The sequence below is a fragment of the Berghia stephanieae genome, chromosome 10, assembly GCF_034508935.2.
Source record: "Berghia stephanieae isolate SIO BIC M18660-M18661 chromosome 10, UCSD_Bste_1.3, whole genome shotgun sequence".
NCBI lineage: Eukaryota > Metazoa > Mollusca > Gastropoda > Nudibranchia > Aeolidiidae > Berghia > Berghia stephanieae.
Genome location: NC_088369.1, coordinates 33,470,847 through 33,488,218, shown reverse-complemented (window position 1 = coordinate 33,488,218; position 17,372 = coordinate 33,470,847). Strand labels below are relative to the sequence as shown.

Genomic DNA, 17,372 nt, shown 5'->3' with positions numbered 1-17,372 from the left:
CTGTTGTATTATTATTATTATTATTATTATTATTATTATTATTATTATTATTATTATTATTATTATTATTATTATTATTATTATTATTATTATTATCAATATTAATTTATATTACTCTATAAACATTATACACTAAGAATGTCTCAGTAAAATTTATTACTATGCTCTTTATTCACAATGTTTTTATTTTAATATACACGATGACTATTAATTTACACTTAAAGCTTTCGCCCTTGACAACCAAGGTAAAACTAATTTTGTTCTGATAGAGTACCATCTTTTTTTTTCAACATTGACCATTGGTATCTTGTCAAACAATTTCGGTTTTCTTTAAACTTTTAGATTGTTTCTCAGTAATGATTAAACTCTCTAACAATCTAATTACCCATAGAAAAAGTGTCAATGTTTAATAACAGTTTGGTAAGGATTAACATGTAAAATATGCTTTTAGTCAACCTGATGAGATGGATTTATAACCTTATATATATGGGAGTTGCATCTTCTCTAGTATTACTATGGGTTGAACCCAAAGACGAAATATGTACATTTGAAGTCAACATGAACAAAAATATGAAATTTGACTTGGGCTTTATTTTTTTTGGGGGGGGGGGGGGGGGTAATTTTTTCATTTTTTTTTTCATTTTCAATTAAGTTTTTAACATACCACTCAAAGTCATTTCATAGACTTTATATTTTACTTTTTGTGGCTTTTTTGCCTGAAAATTATAGAAGAAGACACTTGGTTGAATATTAAATTTGACTGAAAATTTGTTATCTTTCGGATGTTTTGTTCCCCTGCTTTAACGACTCATATATTTGGATTTAAATTCAAGCTTCCATCCCAGAGAGTGCAGGTAAATGTTTGTAACGCACATCCATTATGGCATATGTAAATACAAACCTCTTGAAATCTGCATTTCACATAATTATAGTCAATCAAAATCACAATGGTTTCACAAAAGAACAACACAAAGTGATAGTGCTTTTTAAAAAGACAAGATTTGAACCAAGACCTATCATGGAGCCCTTTTCAACTTGCATGTTGGGAATAATAGTCTCATACCGTTTAATATCAAGTCTAAACAACTGATGAAATATTTTTTTTAATATTAAAGAATGGAAATGTTTGTTTAGAATTATATGGTAACTGATAGACGGTTGATTTCTGATCTTTATCAAAGCAAGCGACAAATTGTTTTTATTTTCTTCCAATCTCAATCCGATTACTTCCTATTTGCGTTCATTTGGCTTAAGACAAAAATATTTTAAATCTCCTTATTCTTTTCTAATGAAGTCAACGACTGGTGCAATAGGATGTTACTTACCTCTATCATGATGGATCAGAGAATTCTATTATGATTATATAAAATGCTCCCTTTCAATCTCTTTAATATAACATAATATTCTTTACACTTGTGGATTCATGCATTTAACTATAGGTTGAAATGTTGATTCTCAACCCCCGCACTTCAAAATAATTTTCATTCATCATACATTATTTCACAGTCACAGATAGTAAATCTTCTGTCATTTTTTTTGTTTACACAATGCATTTACAATAATAGCATTTGGTTTTGTAGAAGTAACAACACACAATAATACTGTCTTTGGTCACCATCTCACCCAGGATTAATTTTGGTAACACTATAATGAATTTGATCACACGGATTAATGGTCACCTCCTGATTCCTTTTTGATAATGTTGCATTTTGGTTCACTCATCAGAGTTGAATGAAATTAGAGTTCTAATAAAAAAATGTCGAAAGCCTTGTTTTCTGTCTTTTAATGGTTGACATATTTGAAATATGGTATAATGTAGGGTAATGTCGCTGATTATAATTTTTTCTTTATCATTCTTTAAAACATTTATATTAAATAGATGTGTAGGCTGATATTTTGTTTTAATATTCGTGTAATACTTTCTAATGTGCAAATACTCTGTCAGTAAACATCTCGCGTTTAGATTTTAATTCAATGCTTTTTTTAACTTGCATTTTCCATAACATTTAAGTAATATGAATATTTTGGGGTGGTCATGTCGTATTTCTTGTCAATATGTTGGCTGATTGATGTGATATGACACACCTCAGTGAGCATGGACAGGCCTTACGTATGATATTTGAGACTTTATTTAAATATATTAAATAATGATCAACTCTTTCTATTGATATTAGAACTAAAAATTAAGTAATCCCTATCTTTTCTACATGCCACATGATTTCGTTTTAAATAAGTGCTGCATTTGAATAGATGGAATATACAAATAATGGTATTACAATAGACAGCACTATGATTTCCTTAGTTCAAAGAGCTTTCACTCACTGGAGTATCCATTCAGGCTTGATATTATTGAACAGGCGCTCAGATTAGTCCTAGATTTACAGTTAATTGTTTAGGCAGTCTAATGACAAAAAGAGAAACAAGTTGAAGTTTGAGAAGAGAGATCTTCCATTAATCGATTAAGAAAATAGTTTGTAGTTGATTGTTAAAGTCATATATTTCTGGTTTTGGCAGACTACTCTCCTCACAACACACCAAGAAGGCAATCCCATCCCATCGCGTCTTCATCTTCAAGTCAACACGCCAGCAGACCCAAGTCAGGTCCTCCTCACCCCCAGCAACATCTGACCCCACAGCCACAAAGAGTTGCCTCGCCTAGTCCCAAAGGTCGGGGGTCATCGCTCCCCTCCACACCGAAAGCCCAGCCCCTTAATAATCAGCCCCGCCAATTCCAGAGTCAACCCCCACAGACCAACCAGCCACGACAGCCAAACCTGTCAATATTCCAAACACAGGGAGCAAAACAAGTACAACAACAGCAGCAGCCGCAACAAGTACAACGTCAACAGCCGCAACCTCAACCTAGATCAAAGACTCCGTTATCCACTGGGTAAGTTAGGAATTTTATTTTATTTTATTTTATTTATTTATTAATTTATTTATTTATGACAGTGTCTGCGCTATTTTAAATTAGATAGATGAAAATTTCTTTTACTGAAAACAAGTCTTGAATAATAATAAAAATGAAATGATGATAATTATGATAATGATAATAATTATGATGACAATAAATATAATAATGATAATAATAAATAAATAAATATTGTTGTTGATGATGATAATACTAATCTTGATATTAATAATAATTATAATAATAATAATAATGATAATAATAATAATAATAATAATAATAATAATAATAATAATAATAATAATAATAATAATAATAATAATAATAATAATAATAATGATAATGATAATAATAATGAAAACAATAATAAATAAATTAAATAATGATAATAATAATGATACTTATAATAATAGTAATGATAACAATGATAATAGTAATGATAACAATAATAATAATAATAATAATAATAATAATAATAATAATAATGATAATAATAATGAAAACAATAATAAATAAATTAAATAATGATAATAATAATGATACTTATAATAATAGTAATGATAACAATGATAATAGTAATGATAACAATAATAATAATAATAATAATAATAATAATAATAATAATAATGAAAACAATAATAAATAAATTAAATAATGATAATAATAATGATACTAATAGTAATAGTAATGATAACAATGATAATAGTAATAATAATAATAATAATAATAATAATAATGATAATAATAATAAATGACACTTACTACTTTCCATAACTAAACATCTCAACAAGTGTAATTAATTATAAAAGTCTTAACACAACACACACAGGTTTCCAGTTAATTGCTTCCGCCTGCTTTCCATCCTTAGTTCCACCACGGAGTGGACCAGCACCCAGTACACATCTGAGTCAGAAGAGGATGACCTTGAAGACTCCACACACCAGACAGGTGGTCAGATGTTCACCCCAACCCCTGGGGCCCGCCTCATTCAGTCAGGTCCTGTGGCCCAGTCCGCTGGGCCTCCTAGTCCCAGCCCCAGAGCTCAGAGTGGCCCCAAGCCTAGGTTAATCCAATCCAGGCCGATACATGTTGACGATGAGGATGACATAGAGGATATTTTGGAGTCAGACCAGTAAGAAAATGTTTTTAAGATCGTTTAATGTCTTATCATTTTTTTCATACAAGAAGTTTTTCACTGCTTGTAAGAAGGTGTTGATGAAAGTAGTTAAAGGGTTTTTGTTGGGATAGCAGATTTTTGAGGTTTTGTTTTATTTTAGCAGTTTTTAGAGGGAGGAAGTGGGAAGGGTCAGGAGTATTTTAATCACTTCATTATCACTGCTTCTATTTAAAAACCATATATATTATTCACGGCGTCTAAACTGCACTATAAATCTGACCGTTTAGTTTCCCGCTGTTCCGAGCGCTGACGTAACCTCACCCGACAGGTAACCGGGGTCAACAGCAGTCAGCCGATATCAATTCCCAGAACGTAGATTTGACGTGCATTGGGTGATACCAATGGATGATTTCCGTACCAATTAACCTCACGATCTTCGTGACGATGCAGACCTATTCTTTCCATCGGTCCAATTTTTATTTCAACATCTCCAGTACTTATTCCACAAGCCGTGATTCAAATTCGCCTATTTTTCTATAACATTTAAATAAAATTACTTGTAATTACCTCAGGATTCTAAAAAAACGTTGCTATAAACTTCAAATTTTTTTGGGTGTGATTCACAAGGCACAAGTTTTACTACGAAATGAGGTAAGTTTTCATTTACTCTTCAGTTTTCATTATTTTGTAATGATTATTTTTCCGCGGTAGGTCAGGTAATAATGATATTACCTCTTTAGCCTTGTTCTTGAAACGTATATTTCGCTGCGGTTTTATTGATAATTATATTTTTATTTTTTATTTTTTTCAATGATGAGTTAATTTGATTTTTAAATTGCATAATTTGAATTATCTTGCTAATGTTTAATTTTAAATGACATTGTGTGTTGGGCCTCAACTTAGCTCAACTGCTTGTTAGAATTTTCCTGCCCCCCCCCCCCCTTTCTTTCACCAAATTGAGTGAAGTATTTGGTTTTTCTTTTTCCAATTTTTATGTACGATGTTATGTATGCATGGATATGAGAAGTAATACAGAGTGTGTTAAAACTCATTTTATTCATTAATTCACTATATCATTGCTTACATCGCTCAGTCAATTTTGAATTTTCTCTTACAGCATGGACCACACAATTGCAAGTCATAACCAAGCAGTGAATTCATTATGTAGGACATGTGGTATGATTTGTTTAACACAGAAATAGAAACGTGCCCGCAAGAAACAATTTAAATGTTCAAATTATTCTAATGACATTCTTTTAGTCTATGGGACTGACACGGCATTGGACAAGCAAGGAGCACACTCATAATTTATGTGTAAAAAGTACACATTATAAAGCACATTGAACATCCTATAGTCATATGCACAACTTTATATCACACACAAAATCGATCAAAGCAGACACAACCCAATATATTCAAAGTGCAATAAAACATTACACGGATACATACAGAAAATATTTTCCAAACAAAATAATCCCAAAACACCTCCTTGAGTACCACTGCATACCACACATCACTCAATATAAGTTTAGACTTAGACTTCTTGGAGAACAAGGCACAGTGAGCTGTCACCAAACAACAGCAAAATTGGAAAAAAAGAGCATCCGGCATTATCAATGATATGAATAAAATGCGATTTGTCATCAACGCAATGCAGTTAAAGACCAGCCCCAAACTACACTGACGAGTTTGAATGCTCGTAGCGGATATATTTTTGTTGAGGAAAAATACGTTTTTTGTGAGGAGAAGTATCTACATCTTGTCTTTATAATACATAAAATTCAGACAAATCCATAGCAACGTTTTTTTTTTCTCTAATTTTTGAAATGTTGCACCCGCTATATTTTTTGTGTAATTTGTTACCGTTCATTGATAACTTATATTGAGAAATCTAGTAATACTATGAAAAAATAAAATGCACACAGTAAAAGTAGAAAATATAAACTTTTATACCAAGCAGTGATATTTCAACTCATTCAATATGGGTGTCTAACAGACAATAAAACAAAACATTGTTAAATTGAGTGAAACGGCAATCCCCGTTAGGTAAATTCCTCTCGGTGATTGACCGCTCACCGTGATCGGGTCAGCAGGTGTCAGGAACGGGATACCGTCTCAACTAAACTGTTGTCGTTGTGTACGCTGTGTATTATGTAGCACTGAAAACTAAACCATTTTTGATATACCTGAAGTTTAAGATTGATAAAGATCATAAGATTTTCAGATCAAAGGCTTGGTTGGTGTGTATGAGTTTGCACAAGGGTGTGAAATTCAATTAAATTCCCCTATTACAGAGATACAAGGAAAGGAAGAGGAGGAGCGCCATCTCCCTCATCTCGTTTGACATCACCCAAGAGGTCACCAGGTACAAATGTATCCAAGCTTGCCGGATCTATACAGAACCAACTCGGGGTAGGTTGTGCTTTGATCACTCGCTTTATCATTTATTTTATAATTTGTTGTTTTGTGCAACCGTGTGGTCCAGTAGCCACTACTTGGCTCACAACCTTCAGGTCAGAAATTTCAATTATACTGTACAAGCACAAAACATATCTTTTGGAAAGTCTCTTTACTTTCATATTCTTATCATAATTAAATTAGGTGTCAAAATAAGCACTTGGTGGTGATGTCTCTGTCAAAAAGTAATAATTATGAGACCCCAATTAAAAATGTCATGTCTTGTCTTACATATCTGCTGATGCCTCCCCCCTCCCCGCCACTGTAAAGTGCTTTGTGCACATTTAGTGAATATTGCAGTGTGAAAGCTCTTCTTCTTTTTTTTTTGTATTTTTTTTTTGGGAGGGGGGGGGGGTATGCAATAGTTTTGGATAATGACTAGTTCCCTCTGCTTTGTCTTTCAAGATTTTAATTTTTTTTTTATACTATTAAGGTCGTCCTTTACAGCATTAGTTTTAAAATAAGTAATTTATGAACAATTTCATCTTAATTATTCAAGACCTACAGTCACAGGATTAACGTGATAAGTGATAACTGGATAATTAAATCATCAATTATCTTGTGTTTTGTTTGTTTTTTTTAAAGAAGAGAATCCGTCAAATGGTGACAGTATGGAGATTTTCCGTTTTTGGACAGCTTCTTTTAGATGTTATAAAACTTAAAATGCTCCTTAGATTATCTTTTAAGTTTTAAAGTCTGACTGTGTTGCATTTATAGTCAGAGCACCTTAAAAATTGGGATTCATGAAGTAAAACATGGTCGTTATTGGGACTCAAACCTATAATGTTTTGACTCCAAGGGAATTTCTCACCACCATTCCATTGGCTCACCATGAATCCATCTTAACTCATTTTTTTAAAGATTTAATATGGCTTTGAAGTAATTTTGTGTTCATATTTTGTTTAATTGCAAAAACATACAACATATTTTTTTTATTTTTTTTTTTAAAGAAAATAGAAATTAATTGTATTTTCTTTCCAAGTAAAGTCTTACTTTAATGACTCCTTGCCTCCCATCTACAGAGTCGCAGTGCTTCTCACAAACCTTTTGGTGGTGTCGACACAATGACAGGCAATGCTAGGCAGGGACAAAACAATGCGGTAAGTGTTTCATCATGTTTCATGTCAATGAAAAATTGGAAAAGTAGGCATTGACACATGACAGATCCCTACAAGTCAGAAAGAAAAATGCAGGAAAAATCATCCCGAAAAGTGAGCCCTCCTTGTCCAATGATTGAACTACAAACCCCCCCCCCCCCCCCCCCCCCCCCCCTCATATTGCCCGATGCTGTGTGTGTTATCAGAGAATTAATTATGATTTTCAAATGTACCCATGTCTCAAGATTTTGTTAGAATGGAAGTCCATAAAGTCATCTTTTCTTCAATTTTGGTCAATAGTTTGTAAAGTATCTTCTGTTTTCTTATCACATATACAACATAGCTGAGAATTTCCCCTTTTCTAGTGATTTACTGCTAAAATGAAAATCAAAGACACAAATATTTAGTATTGACACATTAAACAAATAAAGAGAAAAGTAGTTTCCGGTTTCAGTGAGATTTTAAAGTTTCCCAAAAAGCTTTAGTTTACATCAAAATTTTATAGTTTGTTTAGATGGGCATGTCTCTATATCCCAACTACATATTCATATATCCCCCCCCCCCCCCCCCTCAAAGTCAAAGTGTGATTGTGACCGCCCACCTATGATGGTATATATTAAGTATATTGTAAGAAATGCCTTATCTATCAATTTCCTTTGATTATCGTAGGGTAATTTGGATGATGAGAGTGACTGGGATGACACGACAGCTCCCAATGACCCAGCTCCTGTCAACTTAAGGTATGCCATTCCCCACACTTACTCCTGTCATTTCAATATTTGGAATAAAAGTTATTTGAATTATTATGTATGTTTGATTCTGAATCTGTGTTGACCTTAATGATAATAATAATCATACTAATAATAATAATGATAATAATAATAATAATAATAATAATAATAATAATAATAATAATAATAATAAAAATAATGATAAGATAATTATTTGATCTCCATTTACAGATCCACCTGGTAAACTAGAGACAATCAGGCATATCTGTCATGTAAATAAATTCTTGTCATTGATTTATGTTTGATCTATTCACAAAATGGTGTGAGCAGGAATGAGACTTAAAAGATCTTTACAGAAATAGAGAAAGATGTTAAAATTGAATGACCGTGAAAGAAATGATTTCTGATTTAGATTATAGTTTTTGAACAATTTTATTTTTTTATGTTTATTAATTTGCTCTTCCAATGATACTTTAGTTTATTTAATTTTTTTTAAAAAAAACAAAAAAAACCCTCCTTACTCTCCAGACGTCCAGGCGTGCGTGCCAGCAGCGAAGCCATGTCATCTAACACATACGGCACCAGTGCTTGGGGAGGCAGCTCTTCCAAAGGTATCTATCATTTTTTGGTACCAGTTTGTTCATTTTAATGATTTTAATTAGTTTAATCTGGAACATTTGATAGATTCAACAAATCACTACATTGCTTTACACTTTATTTACAACAATGGTTGAATACAAAATAATTCAGTACCATCAATTTGGGTAACTTTTCCTCAAGGTGTAACTTTACCACTGTGAATTTGGAGCATTTTGAGTAATCTCAGCTTTACTGCAATTATTTTCCCAGTTAAAATACTTAACCTTTTCTCAAAGGAAAAATTGTCAGAAAACTAAATATTCTCTGATTGGTTCAAACTTATAGAGGCAAAGTAATAAACACACTACTGTCAACTGAAGCAACTCTGACTTAAGGGGAGTTTATTTCATGATCTTTTTTAATTATCATGTTCTTAAATGAAGTGGTTGGTGGTGGGTGGTTTAAACTGCATTTAGTATTTGTTGTCTTTTTTTTAAGCTGTTTAGATTAATTTTTGTTCATTACTTTTTACAGTCCACAACTTAATGGTGATTTTTCAAAATGACATAACTTTCCGTAGTGTAGGACATATCACTAGATTTTTTTTTAAATTTCTACATTTATACATCATTTATTTTGTTTCAAAACTGTTAAAGGATCGTTGTGCAATGTTTCACTCACTCCTCTTTTATTTGAAGTCAAATTATTCACTTATACCACCACATACACTACTGCTGTCCTCTACCACTGCTACTACTACTATTGCTATTACTACTACTAATCTTCTACTACTACTACTACTACTACTACTACTACTACTACTACTACTACTACTACTACTACTACTACTACTACTACTACTACTACTACTACTACTACTACTACTACTTCTACTGCCACTACTACTAATAATAATAATACTACTACAACTACTAATCTACTACTACTAATACTACTACTTCTACTACTACTACTACTACAACTACAACTACTACCACTGCTACTACTACTACTACTACTACTACTACTACTACTACTACTACTACTACTACTACTACTACTACTACTACTACTACTACTACTACTATACTACTATCTACTACTACTACTACTACTACTACTACTACTACTGCTACTACTACTACTACTACTACTACTACTACTACTACTACTACTACTACTACTACTACTACTACTACTACTATAATACCTATTACTACAACAACTACTGCTTATACAAAGTATCAGAGCAAATGGAAATTCCTACCATATTCGTAGAGTAAAACATGATCAGATTACAGACTAACCATTCACATTGTATTGCCTCTACCACTTAATGATATTGATCTGATTATCTTTGTATATCAAAATAATCATTGATTGCCCGGAATGCCTTTAGATTATTCTTTTTGTAATATTTTTTTACAGCTGCCAGCACAGTCAAAGATAAAGACAGACGTTCTACCTCAAGGAGTTCTTTTGTCAGTGTAACCGATGTCAGCTCTGACGACGATATGAATGTAGACAACATTTAAATGTCTACTTATCACCCTTTTTAAAGCTATCATTAAAGGATTGAGAACAGGATTTGAAGCTCAGGCTCGTCAAGAGCTTGGACAAGAGTTTGAATTTTTTAAAGTCACAGCCATACAGATGGGGTCGACATTTCAAGATCAGCAGAGCAGTCATATAACATGATTTCATTTTAAAGAAAAAAATTACTACCCATGTATTACGGCGCATGCTTTTTGTGCTAATATCATTATGCTTACCGAAATTTTTGTTTTTATTTTGTTGTTGGTTGGTTGTGCTTACAATGGGTTTGTGCCCGAAACTACAATTTTATATAGGTATTGTTGACTTTGATTTGAGTCTTCAGAAAAATCAGTGTTACTCTTTAAATAAACAACAATAATAGCATGGAATGGACGCTTATATTGAATTTACAAAGACAGATTATGTGGCTGTGTCTGGTTTACCCTTTATTAACAAAACATAACGAATGATACACTGAAGACAAATGAGAGAAGAGAGGATGGCATTGTTAAGGCCTTAAGTTAAATTTAAACTTCCATTCTATTTTATGATTGTTATTAATTTCTTCGTCTTTTTGGTGACTGACTTACAATTTTCATAGGGATCTATAAACCTGTAAGTCATCAACATACTTCGATAACCAAAAAATTCTCCATCATATTGTTCTTATTCCTCTTCCAATATTATTAGAACAAGAAACAACCTTCATCAGCATAAACAATGTTGAGTAGAAAAATGAAGAAGGTTTTTGTTTACTGTATGTAATATTGAATACCATTGTTTTCATAGGCAGGAATAACAGGCTTTGTGTTTGTAAGTTATCCATCCATTTTATTGCCTTCATGTTATATTATAATTGAAGTGAAAGTTTTAAACTTCTATAATTGTGAGTTTCTCAATTTAGTGATAAGAACAAACCACGTTGTGATTTTTAGAAATATTGTTAAGGATCATTCTTGAAGGAGATTCTTATTTATTTGATACTTTTTGAATTGGATACACATTTTACTCACTCCAGTTTTCCATAATAAATGATTTCCGTCCTAAAAATAATACTTCAAAATGAGATTGTATTTATGCTTTTGTTTCTGAAAAATAGAGACAAAAGATTACTTGATGATTCGATTTTTAAGATCGTTGTGATGATATTTTAATATTGTATCAGGAAAATACACTCAGCTCAAGGTGACTTGGGAAGCTCAGACATTTTAATCGACATAATATCAATATTAATGCACATAAAAAATGTAAATGTATAGGAGGAACGATTTTACCTATTGGTGCATTAACACTTTTTTAAGATGTTGATTTTAACATATCAATCCGTCTTATTCAATAATAGCCTCTTATTTTTGTTATATCTTTAAACAATGTTTTAGAAAGCTTGTTTCCACTGTTTTATATCTTTTTTTTCATCTTTGCTAAATACTTACTTTATAAGACTCATATTTTTAAGATGATTCTTTCCGTCCACCTCTACTATACTTACAATATTTCCACTTTCCTTTCAACATTTTATCTTCTGTCTCATGATGCAAGACACAAATTATGGTCATATCGTCTTTTTATAACCTTTAATTAACTACCTTTTTTTTTTTTAACATTTTGCGCAGATGATTCAGATTGTCCTACTCTTTGCATTTTTACTATGGATTCTACAATCACTACAATAGAGTTTTAGATTTTAAAGTGATGATTATCATCTTTTTATTTATCTTTTTATTCAGGTATCTGTATCTATTATGTCAACTATTCTATTTTATTATATTAATTGTGCTCCAATCCATATGAATTTTGATTAACGGTTGTGCAAAAGTAGATGCCTTTGATGTTGCCTAAATGTGTCGATAATGGCAAAGTATAATTCAGAAAGAATGAATTTACCTGTATTGTTTTATTGTTTATTTTTAACTCATATTTATATATACAAATAGAATTGTAGGATTTTTATAAAAATGTTGGTATAAATTTGTCTTATTTGTTTATTTTACATATCTACCGTATATTATCCACTATGTAGTCACAAGCACTGAGCAATTGACATAAAGTGTTTGTTATTGTAGTTTTTGTTACAGTTGTCAAAGAGCATAATTACTTAATCAAGGGGACATGCACATGGCATTGTTATTCATTTCATTTTGATGAAAAGTTACAAGTTGAAATCACTGATAATTTTTTACGTTGTTAAAGATGGAATTGAGACTTGAACTTAAGACTAGAACTGTTTTGTTTGTCATTTTCGTGTCTATTCTTAACATTTGTTTAGTAATATATATCATGACTTAAAAACTAAAACTGAAAGACTTTGAATGAAGAAAGTCTATAAATGTAGTATGCAAACAATAGCTTCTCTCACTTAAACAATTTGATGTTGCCATACTTTTTTCATACAATTTTTCCAGTACTTAATGAAGCTTTTGTGAAATTGAAAAGCTTGAACAAGAAGGAAATGTATACAAAACGTCATCTTTTTTTTATTTTTATTTCTTTTTCATATTTTGAAAATATTTTTTAATGACTCTTTATTTAGTTGGTAACAAATGATGGTCATGTTTGCCTCAGGGACCTTAAATACAATTATATGCTTTACTTCATTTGAAGAGCTTTAATCCGTTTTTTAACTGTTCATGCTTATGTCAGGCATTGTTGATTTTTTTTTTTCAACTGAATCTTTTATGATCCATGACCCAAAAGAACAAATCAAATAACTAAATTGTTGCCATATATAGTGTTACTAGCTGTGGATTATGAATACAATTATGCCAGTTTATTTAAAACTTTCCTTTCTTTCTCAATTTCTGTCTTACTAATGATGTGCTCTAACTGTTGCTATACATTTTTTTTTAAATCATCTTAAGAGGCGTGACACATTGTCATCAATATTCAGCAAATAATTCACAATTTTGTTGTGTGCTTTGTCGTCTGTTGCGAGTTCAATTGAAACAACACGAAACATAATCAAAATTAATGTTATCTTGTGATGATATCAATCCTAATGTCTTTGTAATTTATAATTAAACGTCATTTTGAACTTTGCAATCTTCTTATAAAAACATTTTCTTAAATTTACACATCATGTAAATGTATGATGCATAACCATATGGAATATGTTGATACTTTTTCCATCTGATTTCATGGTTTGCTTTAAAAAAAAACAAACAACATTATAATAATGATAATGGTGCTTCGCATATTTTTGGTGTGTACCATATCCCTTGCTGAAGTGTGTTTGAACGTTTATTTACTTGTCAAGGAATTGCCAGATTTATTATTGAAGATTTTGTTACAAAAACAGCATACAGCCAATGAAGGGAAGGACTTCAAATTGTTTCCCTTCCGTGTTGTGACATTTGCATAGGCCTTATTGTTTGTCTATCTATTAAGAATCTCAAAACATTCCTACCCTTTGCACCGTCCAATTTTCATGTCACAACCACATATTTAAAATTTTAAAATTTAAAATGTTTAGCTTGAATTTTACCATATCATGTAAATCTGTCAAATAAAAGTTGTTTTTTGACAAAAAACTGAATATTTAACAAATATGTAATGTTTAAGATTGGTAAATCGCTTCCTCTGCAGATTATTTTTATGACATTTGCCTTTGAACAAAATATTTATACCCATTGACATCAATCAGTTATAGGTGTTGACCTTTGTCATCCCTTTGTAGGCTGGGAAGTTCACTCCTGTTATCTTTCATATTCCCTATTTTATCTTTTGACTGGGTGGCACTTACTTTGTCTTCTATCCCCTATATCTGTTTTCCAACATACTTTCTGTCTTTGTCTTGGAATGAGATTACTTGGTTTTTCCGGGCCCTGACTGGGGAAACAGTCACATGCATAATTATTATTTTGGGAGATGATAATTTTCTCCTGGTAAATCATCTCTTTGTTATGTATTATTATATTTGTTATTTTGAATGTATAATGTAAGCATTTGAGTGTATTGCTCTTTGTGCTTATGTCCGGATGAGACTTACAGGTGATTTCAAACTAAGGACTTTGGTGGTATGCTCTTGGAATATACATCTGACCCCTATTTGTTCCCAGTTCCCCTTTGTCTTACTTTTTCTTGGGAGCTCTAATTGTGATTCTAGACTATCCCATTTTCTTCCTTTTACTGGCGCTGATATAACCTAAATGTGTTGTAGGCGCCGTAAAACCCTTAAAAACGAACAAACAAAACAAGTTAAATAAGTTCCTTTTGTCCTCTTTTTTCTCAGATGCTTGCTTACATAACTCTTATTATTTTGACTCTATCATATCTTCCTTTTTATGGCACTGATATGTCTTGTAAATCAATTGACAACAAATTGACAAAAATTGTGGGTTGATTCAGAAGTTTTAATAATTGTTTAACAATGTATTGAATATGGCACAATATGTTAATGATGTAAAATGGAACTTTATTTGTATAGCTTTTACCCTCTTGCCTTGCAAAGATGCATTTGAATTGCAAAGATCATGCATAAAAGATTTTTTTTTTCTTATTCAAAAAAAAATAAATTACATTAAATAATAGCAGTTATCTTGAACCAATTTAGGTTTTATTTCGCGGGTGGTTGGATGGGAGCATCACCCTTGAATCATATACCTATGATGTTCGCATGGGTGTACGATCCGATAGTGATGTCGTTTCTTCTTCTCTTTACTAGCCTATCCTGCTTCTTTGGTTTGTGATTGTATTTTTGACAGGGGATATTTTTTTTCCTGTAAATCCTCTGCCTGTTTGTTCTTGGTTATTTATAATTTAGCTTATGATATCTTTAGGTTATGATTTTGATTGACATTTGTACTATTTTTGTTAGATTGCTTGTTTTTTTGTTTCAGCGGTCTCTCATATAACCTCAATTGTGTTGGAAGAGACCTAAAGCAACAAACAAACAAAAACAAAAGGTTTTATTTCAGATTAGTGTTTGATAATAATGTATATATCTTGATATCATTTCTGCACTTTTTTTTACTGTTATTTCTATCGGAAAAAAATCCTGCCAAAATGCACAAATCCTCGCTTTAATTTGTATATATTTATGTGTTTCACCTTCCTACTGACTTCAACGCTTTATATATTGATTTTGCACTTTATTGAGTAAACTACAAGTGTATCTTACCTTTGTTTGCTCCTGACTTTTTGTAAGGATGAGGACAATGGAGATATTCAAATCCCGTTTTGTATTTTGTAGAATAAAAATGTCCTATTTATGACACAGTTATTTGTCTTTGATAGCTACATTTTAAGCAAAATGTTCTTTACTGCATACTTAAGTGGGTTTGTTTGTTTTTTTGTTTTGTTTTTTGTTGTTTTTTTCAATAATTTATTTATGAAGTACTTTGATATCATAAGTAAAATGGCTCAGAATATGGAAAAGTGAATTTAAGCTGCCAGAAGCTTTGAACTGTTGAAAGTTATGAACAAATGAATGTAACAGCTTTGAAAAATAACAATTAACAATTAAAACAGGTATTTGACAGGTAAATCCTCTGACTATAATTAGCTTTACCGATTTACCAGTATTGGTCTATAATCGATTCAACAACCTTTTCCAGCTTCTTGAGAAGTAAAAAGTTCTAACAAAGAAAATAGGCCAAACACTCCACTCAGGATGTGCTATTTATAGTGTGACAAACACCTTGCACCATGTTTATCTTCCCACTCCGCAAAACATTGAAGTAAGAAGAGTAATTCTCACTGTCTCCGCAGCAAGTCAATGAATGTCTGTGCTATTTTTAGCCTTCCACAAAAGCTGAACTCACTATTTCTTCTCTGCCATGAAATACATGATATTAGGTATTTTATGACGGATGAAACTGCAGTTGTACGAAGTTTTGATTTTTGTATTAACCACAGACATTTTCATTAAAATGTTAATCAGATTTTCCTCCATTTTTAAGTGCCAGAAGATTTTGTTGATCCTTCTGTTGGTCTAAAAGCTATTGAGACTGGTGTAAAAAGCAAATTTGAGTTTGAACAAGTTCAGACGATTCTGTTTTCCAGCATTTACAGGTCTGAGTTAAACATGTCGTACAATCTGTTTATTTGTCATTTACTGAAGAAGGTGTTTGAACCCGAAATGTTCTGAGTTAAGTATTTTGTTCTTTTTTGAAGCTGTTATATTCGTTTAAAATATACACAGTGATTGGTCACAAAGAAGGTGAGCTGTTAAGCGGTAACTTATCTTATTATAAATTATATATACCATTTGTGTGTCCTTTTTGTGTTGTATATTATTAATTATATATATATTATAATTATACCACCTTCCAGCCCCCCCCCCCCTTCCCCTTTCCCTTTTTTATTAATCTAGATAGTATGTGCAGTCTACCATCACTTATCTGATGTTTAAGATCTCAGTTATGATGTTATGTTTCACGCTTACCTGTGTTGTCAGGATACTGGTTGTATAGTCGACAGTAGCATAATGCCTTCTGTTAGTGATTGAAAGACGCTTTTGTATTTTTCTGGGTTACTCTGGTGTGAATATGTATCTAGCTATGGGCAGTGATGGGTATTATAAGGATGACAGTACAAAAAGGTCTTCTCACTAGACAGAGACTTGTACTCATGACTAGAGACTTGTACTCCTCACTAGAGACTCGTACTCCTGACTAGAGACTTGTACTAATGACAAGATTTTTACTTCTCACTAGAGATTAATACTTTTGATTAAAGACGTGTGCTTCCGATTAGAGACTTGTGCTCCTAAAAAGAGATTTGTACTTGTACTCTTAACTAGAGACTTGTACTTATGACGAGAGACTTGTGCAGTGTGAAATGAAAGTTAGGCTCCATATGGCCAGCTGGTGGAATCGAGAAGCCGCGGGAAGCAATTGAGTCGTGAAATAATTGAAACACTCCATATTAATGTCCAAATTTAATGATTGTGAATATTGGAAAGACACTGCTCATGTATTAAATATAAATATATTTTTTAATTGCCG

The 17,372-nt window shown here is 31.7% G+C and overlaps 1 protein-coding gene across 9 annotated transcripts in view; it reads left to right on the top strand.

Annotated features, from left to right (window-relative positions):
• LOC144981007 (uncharacterized) overlaps positions 1-15,642 on the top strand; it is a 36,950-nt gene extending 21,308 nt beyond the window's left edge. For 4 of the 9 annotated variants that reach the window (XM_078929065.1, XM_078929060.1, XM_078929066.1 and 1 more), the window contains 8 exons: positions 225-245; positions 2,515-2,890; positions 3,780-4,043; positions 6,323-6,440; positions 7,508-7,585; positions 8,252-8,322; positions 8,842-8,924; positions 10,321-14,939. In XM_078929065.1, the coding sequence (XP_078785191.1) occupies positions 225-245; positions 2,515-2,890; positions 3,780-4,043; positions 6,323-6,440; positions 7,508-7,585; positions 8,252-8,322; positions 8,842-8,924; positions 10,321-10,427 (1,118 nt within the window). In that variant the 3' untranslated portion in view covers positions 10,428-14,939. Of the gene's footprint in view, positions 1-224; positions 246-2,514; positions 2,891-3,779; positions 4,044-6,322; positions 6,441-7,507; positions 7,586-8,251; positions 8,323-8,841; positions 8,925-10,320 lie in introns of all 9 variants that reach the window. The other 5 variants (XM_078929068.1, XM_078929067.1, XM_078929064.1 and 2 more) reach the window with 2 other exon arrangements.
• Positions 15,643-17,372: the final 1,730 nt, after the last annotated feature.